The sequence below is a fragment of the Pseudopodoces humilis genome, chromosome 2 (genome assembly GCF_049639895.1).
Source record: "Pseudopodoces humilis isolate 2021_Gansu_Grassland_sample_001 chromosome 2, ASM4963989v1, whole genome shotgun sequence".
NCBI lineage: Eukaryota > Metazoa > Chordata > Aves > Passeriformes > Paridae > Pseudopodoces > Pseudopodoces humilis.
This window is the reverse complement of record NC_142201.1, coordinates 5,417,783-5,432,043: the sequence shown is the minus strand read 5'-3', so window position 1 is coordinate 5,432,043 and position 14,261 is coordinate 5,417,783. Positions and strand designations below refer to the sequence as shown.

The 14,261-nt window shown below is 36.2% G+C and overlaps 1 protein-coding gene across 1 annotated transcript in view; it reads right to left on the bottom strand.

The window, feature by feature from the left end:
- TRAPPC10 (trafficking protein particle complex subunit 10) overlaps positions 1 to 14,261 on the bottom strand; it is a 38,468-nt gene that overhangs the window by 14,694 nt on the left and 9,513 nt on the right. Inside the window, exons 2-11 of the mRNA XM_005526516.3 lie at positions 13,526 to 13,607; positions 12,702 to 12,837; positions 11,416 to 11,612; positions 9,874 to 10,069; positions 8,653 to 8,764; positions 7,413 to 7,660; positions 5,523 to 5,669; positions 3,579 to 3,693; positions 3,008 to 3,084; positions 1,103 to 1,194 (exon numbers count right to left, since the gene is read on the bottom strand). Of these exons, the coding sequence (XP_005526573.2) occupies positions 1,103 to 1,194; positions 3,008 to 3,084; positions 3,579 to 3,693; positions 5,523 to 5,669; positions 7,413 to 7,660; positions 8,653 to 8,764; positions 9,874 to 10,069; positions 11,416 to 11,612; positions 12,702 to 12,837; positions 13,526 to 13,607 (1,402 nt within the window). The remainder of the gene's footprint in view (positions 1 to 1,102; positions 1,195 to 3,007; positions 3,085 to 3,578; positions 3,694 to 5,522; positions 5,670 to 7,412; positions 7,661 to 8,652; positions 8,765 to 9,873; positions 10,070 to 11,415; positions 11,613 to 12,701; positions 12,838 to 13,525; positions 13,608 to 14,261) is intronic.

The following is a 14,261-nucleotide window of genomic DNA, read 5'->3' as shown; positions in this document are numbered from 1 at the left end:
AGCCATGAAAACTCTTTACATCTTTTCTCAAGGTGCCGGTGGGGGAGGAACACTGCAAGGAAACAGAGGACAAACTGCAGTGAACCATTTTAATTTTCTGGTAACAGATCAACATATGTGCTTTCCTTTGTTGCAATTCACTTAAGCAAGTAGAACTGCAGTTAATGTCATTATTCCATGTCAATGAAAGGCTCCATATGCAGATCTGTCCCAAGTCAGAGCAAATGAGGTGAAGGAACCTACACAAATGAAACAAAAGCCACATAAAGCTTCTGACAGTTAGCTAAAAATTTGCTTGCTCAAAAATTTTGAAGCAGAAGAATACTTCAGTGAAAATTTTATCACCACACAGCAGTTCCATGGCAGTCTTTAAACATAACATTACTCCCTCTGGTGAAAATTTAAGTTAATTTAGGAGAATCTGTTGCAATGTGAAGATCAGACTGCTTAAGTGAGTATTGGTGGGAAGCATGCCCCAGCATATTTTCCAAAAAAAGCCACTTATGACTCCCAAATTCTTCTAAATAAGAAAAACAAAATGACACAGAAAAATGCAGGAGGTTTTCTCAGTGGATTTCAACAGCAGAGCTAAAAAGAAAAAATATATTTGGAAATCAGGAATAAAATTACTGTTTCACAGGAAGTGAAACAACCACTTTGCAATGATAACCTCAAATATGAAATGGATTACTCTCCAAAAACATGTTTTCTGGCTTTTTTTAGATAGATGCAGTCTATTATTTGTAGCTCAGGTAACAAATGCATTCACTATAGCCTGCTTCCTAAGGAGGCTTCTGACATGTTTCAAAGCTTACTGTTATCTTTCAGATCCTTTTCTCCCTAGAAGAAAGGATCAAGCTAAAGAACATAGGACAGTTAAAGGAAAGAGTACAAAATCATGAGGTGAGAATTAAAGTTTGATAAAAGAGATTTCTAGTTTTCTTTTTTTTTTTTTCCCTGAAATACAGCCTGAAATAGGGTTTATTTAAGTTTTCAAAAATACTTTTTAAAATTCCTGTTTAATGACAGCATATCTTCCTCAGGGATAATATTCAAACTTTTCAAAGGCAATGCATTTAAGACATTTTAAAGAGTCATTTACATATAAAACTCTGCCAAGTCCTTTCCCACAAGCTTGGCTGAGCGAATTCTTCCAATATTTGTGTACATTTCAATGGTGGCATGGGACAGATCCTGTTTAAAAGAAAAGAAAAGAAACCATTATAAGCTTTATGTATTTTTGGCAGCTGTATGGTTATTTCACACAAACTCATAGCCAGTGATTAAGTTACTGTAATAAAATGCCCAGAATGAGTCACATTTGCCCTGAGCACAAAATACACAGCAGTTTGTAACAGGTCACCTTCACTCCTCCTGCAGCTGGTCATATCCCATATCTGTGAATGCTAAGTTATAATCAGAATAATTATTTTCACAAGAGTGCCTTAAAAGAATTTTGCTTGCATTCCCAAATTAAAGTTTATCCCTCATCTTTAAGCTTAATCTCCAGTGCAGCCAGTGTCCGAGCATCACCTTCTTACCCTTGCTCACTTTCCTCCCCTTGCCCTAAGTTTTAATAACAGCAGCAAACCTAAATTAGCAGTTACAACACACACACTGTGTTCAACCACCCAATTTCTTTCCAAAGTCCATAATAATCTCTGGCCAGATGTGTAAATGTATAAAAAACACATCACATCGTGACAGGATAAAGGGGAATGGCTTCAAACTGAGAAGATTTTATTTTTTTTTAAATGCAAATAAATTATCTTAGGTGTGTCTGTAAGTTTAAACTAATCTATGTTCTTGTCCACTGAATACAAGAATTATTATGAGTATACATAAAATGCATATATTTACATGACAGCTACGCAGAAAACCATCTTTTAGAGTGTATCTGATACTGAATTTCCACTGCATAAAAGTGCAGTCATAAATACAAAGAGAAATGGCAATTCCTCTGGCAAACACTACAGATCCCACTTAGTTTCTTAAATTTAGGAAGTCACTGCTAAGCTTAGCAGAGATCTTCAGGTGCAAGTTGGAACTGAATAATAGGAGAAGGTGGCAACTCTGAAGATTTTAATTCTGATCCAGTTACACAGCTAGTCCTATAAATAAATGAAGAACAAAAGTGAAACCCAGTATCTTCAGACAAAATGTTTTGAGATTTTTCTCTTTTGATAAAACTCTGTAAAATTGAGTATCACATTGTTGTCATGTTTCAAGAAAAGTATTCAATTTTTCTTCAGGTTTTTTCCAGAAAATCTTATTGGCCATATGTATATATGAGAAATTTTAAAGGAAAATTATTTAAGGAAAAAAAATTTAAAAACCCAGCAAAAACTGTCAAACCAAGCCCTCAAAAAATCTTTTGACAGTCAAGAATTTAATAATCTTCTATTTGAAAAACTAAACCAGCAAAACAAAAAAACTGAAATTATTACAATGGCTCCTCAGCAGGGGAGCTGTCAGGAAATACACATGCACAATATTAGAATCCTCACTGTGTATCAATCTATGCCAGATACAACCCTGCTATCCACAGATGTCCCACAGTTTATATATTAAAAAAAATCAACAGTATAACTTTAATCATGCAATACTCATTGCAAAATGCAAGCCCAAACCATTTATAGGGAAGCTGAATTCACACATCAATATTCTTCTGGGAAAGAGTCAGTTAATTCTGAATTTGGGATAGCAGAACGTGACAGCCATGACATTGGCTTTTTTAATATCTAAGTATACATACCCACAGATAATAACCTCCAGCTCATAACTGTAAATATTAAAGTTAACTCAAATGTTTGAAACTTGGGGCCCCTACAGGCTGTTAAACAAATCAGCCTTGCACTCAGTGTGCAAGAAATAACCTTTGAGACCAAAATATGGAAATACAGATTTATGTTCTCAATGTATCTTCTCAGGTTTGAAAACTTTGGCCCTATGTAATCCACAGTATAAACACACAAAACTACTATAAATAAGCAAAAGTCATACTTACTAAGTAGTGTTTTTCAAAAGCTTCTACAGATGATAAGGCCTCTTTGAGTTTCTTGTAAGGGCTCTGTGATGCATTGGCTTTGGAAAAAAGCAGGACAAGAGGTGTCACTTACAAATACATTCTGAGAACAGCATCCCCCCATGCCCCATCCCTGCTTTTTCTCCAGTAGAAAGTGGAGAGAAAACTAGAAACTGTTATCACTTTGTAGTTCCAGGTGCAGGTTATCCATTTGCACACAATAAGGTATGCTCCATTTGTTTTCCCAGTAATTTTATTTTAAATACTTGTCTGAAAGCATTAAGACCTTAATTAAAATCCAGTGTTGTTCAAGGCCATTCATCTAAATGCTGGGAAGTGGAGTACCAATGGAAAAACTTGCAACAGTAAGGAGATGCATTAGTAATTAGAAAAACTAAACTGGCATTAAAAGAACTTTTAAGAGATAAAGTTCTATCAATGTGTGTGTGTATATGTAGGGATACTTGAAAATTCTTCTTACTGATGTACTTCTGTGCTCTGCATTTCAGACAATGTCAGCTATTGGAAGGAATTGCACCGTTCCTGGAAGTACCTGTTTCAGGGCGCTCTGCTCCCAGCCCTGCTAACAGATCCACAGTCCTGTTAAGGTCTTCTGAATTGGGTCCCTTCTCTGACACAAGTCCACACAGGTAACCCAGAGATTTCAACTACAAGAGAAGCCAGATGCTTGCTTTTAATAGGCTATAAAATCAATATAAAACTCCTCTTGCTCTATTACATCATTCCATTTTCATTGCTTTCATATTATGCTGCTTACAGGATCCCAAAATTAACTGTTATTCTCACAATATAAAGTAATTTGTTAAGGAATTAAATTGCATGTAAGTTACTGACTCAAATATTGGAACACTCCTACACACACAGATCCTTACATGCACAACACCTAATCTGAGTAAATCCTTCTGATTTTCATCACAAACACCAACAAAGCTTGAGATGTTCAGCAGTTATGACCAAAGATTATTTCTAATAGCTGTGTCTGTATTTTTGAAAACTGCATAATCAAGAAAAGCAGGCAAGTCTGCAGTACAGGGATTAGGTAGCTTGCAAATTCACCTGAAGTATTGTACTCAGGAGAAAACCTTCCTGAAAGAGATTAGCACAGCTAACAGCATTAATACAGTTAACTACCATAAAACCCCTTCTAGACAGCAGCTGGTGGCTCAAGATGAAGAATTTTGTCTTAAAGAAGCTCTTATCTATTGGCCATTTGGTTCATTTACTTAGAAAACTCAATCAACTACTGATTAAGCCTGCAATGGAATAAAGGTCTCAGCTTGTCACATATGAAATGGGGATGGATATTAACCTTTTTTTTTTTTAATTTATTTTAAACTTAATTTTGTCACTAGTTGCTAAATTTCTTCATTCAGTCAGTTCCACATTACTGTCACTCATTATCCTGAAATTCTTCCCTTTACCCTTTGTGTTAGAAAAATGATGGAAGGGAAGAACATTACCATCTCACATTGTAACTCATCTTCCATAGAAACTTCTAAGGAGCATAGGAAGAATCTGATGCACCAATTGCCATTTTAAACAATTCTATCCTTCCTTTATTCTGATCTCCACCTCCCTCTTTTTTATCTTAGCAATAACTCTTCAAGGTGAAATTTCATTTCCCTGCTTTTGTAATAAAACAAGGACCTCAAAGACTCAATTACAGGATTGTTAAGTCTACTGAAACATGAGCAAACTATGATTAAAATAAATAGCAAATATTCTACAGGCTATGCAAACAAAAAGGTGAGTCTTCAGAAGATGTTGGTCTTCAAAAACATCCACAGACACCACAGGAGACTATTTCAGTAGTTTCTGGAGTTTACCTTCTTTCTAAAATGTTTTTCAACTGTGGAAAGCAGTAGCAACCTCAAACATCACATCTTTCATAGGAAAAGAGTAAGAACTCGAAAGTTAGAGAAGCAGTTTAACCAAACTGAAAAGTTCACTTTAGAACATTTATGGTAAAGGCTGGTAACTGACAAACTGGAAATTATTTGTCACTTTCACAGGACACCAAGGGTAATGCCTCCAGTGAAGGCAGGGGCCCAGTACTGCTGTACCAACATGCTGGAGAAATAGTGACCTGTGTAAACAGACTGCTGTAATCTCCATTTTTAATGGTAAATGCATCCAAATCTGGGCATTTTTTCTGCTGTATCTGAAATTCACATGCTCTCCTGCTCAGCCAATGTGGACTGAGCTCATTCTAGAGTTTAATCAAACTAGTGATTAATTATCAAATGATGAGGAATGGAGGGGACAGAAAAAGAGAACAAATCCTTGTAATTCCCAGACTTCAAACGACAAAGGAAAAAGTGAATATAAACATGGATGTCTCATCTAGACCAGATTTAAGAGAATGTACAGAATCCAGTATTATATTCTACAATAAAAAGGACAAAATCTGTTCCAGGGAAACAAATATTATATTTCAACATTGTAATGCCACTACCCCAACACATCGTTCACTCACCTTCTCCGTGGCATAGCTCCACAGGCCAACTGTGTGGGAAATATTTGCATCTATTTGAGCCCTATCACAGCAGCCTTCTATTCTCTGTAAGACTTCCAAGCAACTCAAAAACACCCAGCAATCCAAAGCTCCAGGAGGAACTGAGACCTGGAGATGAACAGGTAAAATTAACTGGGAAATAAACCATTTTCAGATGAGAAAATACTTCAGCAAATGTACTGTATACAGCAAAACCTCTTAGAAGAGTTTACTCTCAGAATACACAAAGCACAGCCCAACTCTTGCTGCTTCCTGAATAATTTATATATATTAGTTCACAAAACATATTAACTAGATTTGATACATTCATCAAGATGCAAGAGAAGGAAAGGAAGACTAATAGGTCTTGGAAAAATTCCAAAAGTCTGAAAACTCAGCTTAAGGAAAACAGAGTTAGGAAAAAATTTCTGTAAATAGACTGCTACTTTCCTAAGGAGACATCGGTTCTAATTGAGACTGAAATGGAAGTATGAAGAAATGCTAAAAACCTGGAAAAGACAAATTGGTCTCTAAGATTCCTTCACAAAAAAACAAGCTTATTCATCAAAGGATAAGACATCTGTCATGGACAATTAATTAAAAAATGGAGATGGAAACAAACAAAGAAATACAAAAAGAGAAAGACAAAGAAAGACAAGAGAGTCTGATACTAGAATCTTTTCAAGAATTAAGATAAAGATGAGCATAACTAAATACATGGAATATAGACACAATAATGGTGTTTCAAAATCCTGTTCATAACCCATGCAAAAATGTTCCTTTTAGAAAGACCATAAAAGTCCTGAAACCTATAATAAACTAGATGACTAATGGGATAGAAAAGTCCAAAGTATGAGCACAATGAACTTGAAGAAATAATTAAGATCTAAATTCTGAAAGAATTTTCAGGAATACAAGGATCCTAAGAACAGAGTAGTTTAGATTTCTGCTGTGTGTTCAGTGGCCATGTTAAGAGGTTTGCCTGCATTAAGAAAAAGGATCACAACAGGGGGAAGTACAGGCTATGCACAATTAAGTGTCACTGTCTCACAGTCAGGACACTGAATTCAGTTTAGACCACCACAGCAAGACAGGAGCAACAGAAATGAGACAGGGCAGAGGAAAACTCCAAATGCTGGGTGCAGCAAAAGGGGAACTGTAGGAAGGGCCTTCAGAGGTCTAGAAGGCTACATTTTGGAAATTAAAAACAAAACAAAACACCACAAAATGCACACACAAATCATACTATCTGTGGGAATACACATTAGTTTGAGAACACATGAAGGTGTCAGCAAAGCATCTGAAGCAGATTTGCAGTTTTTAAATGCAGATGAACAGATGGAACTTACTACCACGATGTCAGACAGACAAAAGTTAGCAGCTGCTGTTATAATGGCACAGATAAAACTAACAGAGCACCCATGGGATGGGGACATGGGTAAGCCACAAAGTATTATTCAGAAATAATCTCTTCTTTTTGTTACAGAGGATTAGCCTGCATAACAGCATAATAACCACTCTGCCTTATTTCCTTCAATACAACACTGCTATAGATTTAAATTAGGGGAACTACAGTTCAACAGATTGGTAATAAATCCATGAAAAAAGCAGGCAAATAACTACCAGTTTAGAGAATAACTTTCCAGGTGAAAACTAAAACACTTTAACTAAACAGATTTGGTTCCCAGATGTGATGTCTCCAAATTTCTTGCCAAAGACATCCTCATGATGACACAATCATGTGCAGCACAATTGTTATTACAGCATCATTTTGATAACTCCCAGCCAGTGCTTATTGAATGCTGGTCAGCAACAGCTAAATTTGAAACATCTCATTAGATTCACATAGTGGAATAGATGACACTGACTCACTTCCAGCAGCTTGAGTTCCTGCACACAGTTGTGAAGAAGCTCCAGTGCTCGCTGGGAAACCTCCCATGGCCTCTGCAGGAAGATTAACAATGTGCACTGCCGAGAGAACAGGTAACTACGCAGGTCCAGCAGCGTCGCCTCTTGGTTCTGAATCAGCTCTCTCTTCTCCATGTCTATTGGTTTCCGCAGAATTAAGCCATTCCAACTTCTCACTGGCTGGCAAAAAAATGTCAGCCAGTTTGCACCATCTAAATAAACAAAGTTAATATCCAAGAATCAACCACTGCTTTCTAGGAAAGCCTCTTCATCCTCCCTCCAGAGATCTGAGCTGCCTTAGTCCTTCCCAAGTTTATCACATGGATAATGACTTAACTTCAAAAAGCAAACCACGAAACCACCAGAACTTCCCCAGCGAGCTAAGATAACTGAATTTCACATTCAATTCCCACAGGCATTTTGTCTTAATTCTATATTTGTTATCAGTATAGTGACAACCTGTCTGTAGTTTATTTATTAGCAATTAAGCCTACCTGAAGTTCAAAACAAACAAGCTTTATCTGCTTAAGTATTTCTTACTCAGCCATCAAGGATCTGCCCCCACTTCCAGGTATTGCACTGCGTTCAGTCAGCACAAATCTGTTTCACTGCAATTACTCCTGCACTATATTTTCACCAGATTCATAAAATATAGCTCATTAAAGCTGTTATATAACAGCATGTGCTTTAGCTCATAAAAACAGTTTAAAGCTATTTGATACTTCTTGCACAGTAATTTTTCTTGAAAATGAAGTTAAATCTTCTGTAGTGCAGATTAAGCACCTATTTCTACTAAGTTTTGGAGTGATTACCAAACATCTTGTGTAATTTGAGGCAACACTGAATGCACTTTTCCAGAAAGCTCTTTACTGAAAAACCTAGCAGTCAGCTGTGAAAACAGCAGCTGTATCTCAGCCAGATCAATACTTGTGTCATTTCACAGCTCAGGGTTCTGGCTGTAACAATCATCCCATTAGAGCAAAACACAGGTTTTCATTAAAAATTGCTGCTTCTAAGACTCAGAGACAAGAAACAAAATTTTGGTAAGACTGTAATTGATGGACACTTGTGTTCGCACACAGCATAAAACAAGAGCACAAACTGGCTGGTGCAGCCTCCCTGTGACTGCCCAAAGCACAGGACTGCTCAGCACAGTGCAGGGATCCCTGCACTCAACATTTAGTTCACATTTTCAGACACTTACCACCAGCCCCAAAGTTGACAACGTATTGAGAGAACAAGGCATCCAGCTCATCATACTGCACCAGGGCATCCTCAAACTGCTGCAGCATCTCAAAGACAAAGGCCAGCTCTTCCTTTTGGCACACAAGCAATACAGGGAACATTATTTGCTATTATTTTGTAATTATTGACATTATTCATGTCTGGTATTACAGCCTATTACAGTATTATCCCCATTCATCCACAGAGCTATTTTTTTTCTAATTTTAATTTCACACATAAATAAAAACCTGCCATTGGAGCAGATTTCTTTCCAACCCAGGGAGGTTCACAAAAAGAAATTTCATACAGCTCTGCCAGTAAATTTTGATGTGTGTCCAGATCCTGATTCACTACAAGATATTGGTCATAAATCTATTAAAAGTTTGAATTTAAATAAATAAATTAATAAATGCTGAAGACTCATCTCCCATAATAGTATTCATGATTTACTCTCAGTTTACACCATGAAGGCATCAGTTGCAGCACATCATAAAAGGGTTTTTTGTACACAAAGCCAAACTGCTAAGTAGAAAAGGCCTCAAAATTAGATATATCCTATGCAAAAGATAGCACCTGCAGTCAAAGGAGACATGAGGATGTGGTGGAGTAGAGATCAGCACTGTACAGGGACAAGAAAATTCCAAAGGAATTGAGATCTTTGATTTTATCAAACAAGAGGTTCTTGTTTTTCTCTAAATCAGCTAAAACAAAATTGTATTTATAACTACATAAAAAATAGAATTCATGGCTCTCTCTATATGGATTACTTCAAAATAGACACTTTTCTAAACATCACCTCCATAAATAACCGAGAACAATCTGAACAAAGAAAACAGCCACATTCATATTAAATACCAATTGTGAGTTAGAGTGTGTATGCACAGTAATGGGACATTTACCCCAAATCCAAGATCAACTACTAAAACACTTTTTAGATGCAATTTGTTTGCTCCAATTGAGCTTCATAAAACTTTGACAAGCCTGAAGAGATTCTGCTTTTTTAACACTGGGAAACTGTATTACTGCATTAACTTATTAAAAGGTAACTCAAACCTGCTTTTAAACCAGTCTCCATAATTCCCACCTCAGCCCTCAAAGAATGATCAAAACATTAAAAGTACCAGAAATCCAACCACAACAAAAAAGCATCATTTTTAAAACTAGGACTCAAGTATTTTCTTCAATATCAAGAGACTCTTACCTGGACCATGAAGTACTCGCAGAAGCTCCATCCTGGCTCAGTCCTTTTCTCTCTCAGAGTTCTCATGTCATCTTCAAACTTGCCTAAGTTTTTGGTAAAGGACATGAGAAGCAATGTCCTGAGTTTGGTCAGGAAGGCATTCCAAGATTCCTGAGAACGGGAAGAGTCTTTCAAAGGGTCAGAAAGTACCACACATCTGTAAAGAGATTGATAAAACTGAATTTGAGGAGGAAAACATATAATTCACATATAAATTCACAGTTGAATACTGTGCATTCCTGATGAATCCAGAGTGAACAATATTTAGTTTTTCTTCCACATTAATCAGAGGAAAAAAAACAAGGTTGAGGGTTATGTTTGTTTGTTTGGAGGCAGCTATGTTGGGGTTTTGGGTTGGTGGTTTTTTTTGGCTGGGGCTTGGTAGCTTTTAAAAAACTTTTTCACATGATATAGTTTATGAGAAGAGTTAAGTATTTTACCCAGAATGAGTACTCTAAATCTTTTCTTTTTTTTGGAAGCAAATAATGGATACATTATTCTAACTACTTAAATATAAGTAATGCTGTAGAAAATCCTATAAATTAGCACAGAAAAGTCTGCCTAGCAATACAAATCAGCAGAACACCAAATATAGCTACTCCTGGTAAAGATTATAAAAAATACAAATCAGGATCTATAAGATCCTGATTAGATATCTACATCAATATATCTATCTATATAGATAGATATATTTATCTCACTTGAAATAATCATCCATAATATATTCTTGAAATATCTCAATATGGTTTTACACATCCTATTTGCTAAAACTACCCCTGCTTTTCTCAGAAAATAAACAGATCCCACTGATTCACAAATAAATAAACTTTTTCAGAGCATCTTCCTTACACAGTTTTTCTATCACAATTTATTAACATCCAGAAAATTAATGATATCTCCAAAGACAGGAAAGTCTCTCATCCACATAAAACACTATTTCTGGTTAGAAACCCCTGTTTTGTTGGCTTTAATGAAAGTGAAAACGGTTTCATACATTCATTACTATTTCCTTAGAATAAAAACATCTGAAGAAACTAGACTCATGTCAATTGTCTCAGAGTGGAAAGGTGATTAAGTGACCACCAGAAACTACAATGGCAAAAAATCAGCCCCACTGGCTTCATATTCCCTACTAACCTCACTCCCAATACCTGTAACTTTGATAAGATTTTTGCAAGCTCCTAAGCAAACAAAAAACCCTGAAGGTCTAAAAGCTGATTATCATCACACTGTTCCCCTTAAACCTCTCTTAGCCAGGAGGAGATATTCAAAAACTATTTGAAACACATTTCAGAGCTGCCACAAAACCCAGGAAGAACTGAAAATAAAATTTCTCCCTTTATTCTTTGTACCAGCCTCCTTCAAAGCACAGATCTTACTGAGCCACCAGTCTGAACGCTGGATATCAAGGGAAGTCTTTAAATGTCTTGCATATGGAGCTGAATTTATAAATCAGCACACCAGTCAAAAGATGAAAATGTTTGCAAGCCCAGGAATGCTCACCTGTCACTTTGCTTGTTACAGAAGTCATTCCTTATTTTATCTACGATAGAGGTTCGGGGAAGGATATTGGTTTTGTTCTTTTTCTTGGCATCACTCTCAACCACCACAATCAGCCAGTCCACTGAGCTGTGAGCTTTGAGAACGTTCTGCCACTTGGTGATGTCATCCTTGACTGTGGTTTTGTACACTTCCGTGTCCTGGGATGAGAAGTGTGAATCATCAAATCAAACAAACATTCTGAACGATTTCAAAAGGCAAGTTTTGTTCCAAAAGAAGGCAAACAGAAAGACATATCAAATGGAATTGGTGACAGTAAGTTCACTTACTGAAAAAAATCAAATGAGGTAAAGCATAGTGGAACTCTAATCTTTTAATGTAATTAATTTCCAGTATTTTGGTTAACAGCAAATATAATATTTGGTACATTATCATTCTTTAGATGACTGAAATTAAGATTTTTAAACATCATTTAAGATCTTTATTTTACACCTTCTAGAGCTTTACAATAAAAACATGTTTGAAATTACAAAGCCAAACTCTTTTATTTTCACATAGTAACAGAAGTGTGATATTTGCACCTTCTGTACTGCTCAAATCTCAACCTGTTTAAAAGCTTTTTCATAAATACATATTTTTTTAAAAAAGCAGAAGCATTGTTTGGAATTATTTTGCTTCTGGGTTGATGTTACACAAATATATTCAGATAATTCTTAAGGCTGTTCTTTTTGACTGGTCTCAGATCAGATGTCGCCTGTGTCCTTCAAGTGGATAATTAATTCACAACAGAGGCAAACCAAAAGGCAGTGAACTGGAGATAAACAGGATTAAGACATTCCAAATCTTGCCCAGTTAAACTGCTGACATCCACCAGTACCTGACACACAGAGAAGATGGAACTAAAGGGAAAAGAGCATATCTTTAGATTTGAGTGCAACAACAGATCATAACTGAACTAGCCTGGCCACATTTCTGTGTTACGAAGAAAGTGCCTTGTGCCACTCCAGTATCACTGTAAGTTCCTGAGCCTTTTTGTGACAAAGTACTGGAAACAGGTTATTCAAATGCCTGTCCTCTTAGTGTCAAGTAACATTACAAACAAAGATACTACTTTTGGAATGAAGTGCTCAAGGTAAGTTTTGTTTCCAGCAATATATCAGGTATGCATGCTTATGCAACACAGACTTAATTGCTTTGACTTTCTGTTTGTGCTGTCTGTTATTTTCACTTGCTTTCCACGCTTATGCGAACAATTTATTTTTAAAATTTGAGTTTTTCTCAGTACTTACACAACATTCTGTCCAATAAATATGAAGGAAGGGAAAAGTCAAAAGGGCTTTATTCCCCTCTTTGGGTAGTAGCTCCTCTTTAAACTGCACAAAGTTGGATTCCAGGTGAATCATCTTCGGAGCACGGCCGTAAGACCTACAGAGTTTAAAAACTGAAATTAGTGGACAGAACAGAAAAATGAACATGTGTTGTGGGGAAGCGAAATAAAGTGAAATACTCTGGCACTGGAGTACACAAACTACACTCACTGCAGTTTGTATAAAGTCAACTAAAATTTGGTATTGCTTGAAATAAGATAAAAGCTCCTTTTTGAAGAACAGAAGCTAGAAGCTCTTCCGCTTTCTTCCAGTAAAAGATTTTCTGTATCTCTAGGACAAGTAGAAAATACCAAATAAGAGAATTCCCCAAATATTTTTTTCAAAAAAAATCACAAAACAGTGCCATACCAAGCTTTCTGAAGGGAAGTACATCTAATTCCATGTGAGGTCTACCTATATTCTCACTGAGAAGAAAGCATATCACTTTCTGAAAACAGCTGCCAAAGTACATCAAAGCACACCAAGACAAATCTGCAAACCACAAAATCAAGAGGAGGAACACAGCATTACTATAATTTTTCTTCAGGCAAAGTTGAAGGGTTGAAAAGATCATCCTGAAGTGCACAACATTCACTTTGATTATCTAGTTTCTCCAATTTCTTCAAATCAGTTCCTCTGTTCAACTCAATTTATGGTAAAAGCTCCTCAGAACACAACAAATACATATTTACTCTAGTCAAAAAATGGACATTGAAACAGTATCACAGAATATAATGTAAGTTTACCTCCTCCATTCCATGGGTTCTCTAGGAAGCTGCTGAGAAAGTGTAGGATACAAGGAAGTAAATAAATTCTGATCTCCAGCACCTAAAAATGAAAGGCATTCATATATTAGCATGTGCAAATTATAGAATATATGTTAATATGCAATTCTACTAATGGTCTGCTTTTATTAAGAACATTTAATTTTGTCTACTATGTGGAAACTGGAGTCCAGCATAGAACTAGATTTTTTTAAATCACTCTCAAGACTTAATACAACACTTTTAAGCAGGCACATAATACATGCACTGTTACAAACTTCCTATTGTGATTTTCCACAGAGCAACGTAATCCATATACCGAAAAGAGTATTATAAAGCTGGTCCAACTCCAAAAACAAGACAAGTAGCTCCTTAGCTGGAGTCATTGGTTAAAAAAATGAAATAAAATAAAATTTAAAAATACTCCAAAATTTAGACTTCCCAAACCAGAAGGCTGGGTAGAGAGTGGTTCCTATCCTTCTGTAGCTGGTCCTACCCCGAGAAAATTTGGTTTAGCACGTTTTGTGCTTTACTGGACTGGACATCATTTCTCTCTCCTCTTTATCTGGGGCTGTTGTTAATACAAAAACACAAGAATACAACACTGCTCTTGAAGTCTTCAGAAATATGAGGTCTTTTAACACAATGCAGGTCCCAAACACCTACATTAAATACAACACCATTGCAAGAGCTCCTTCTACACAAGTTGGGACAAAAT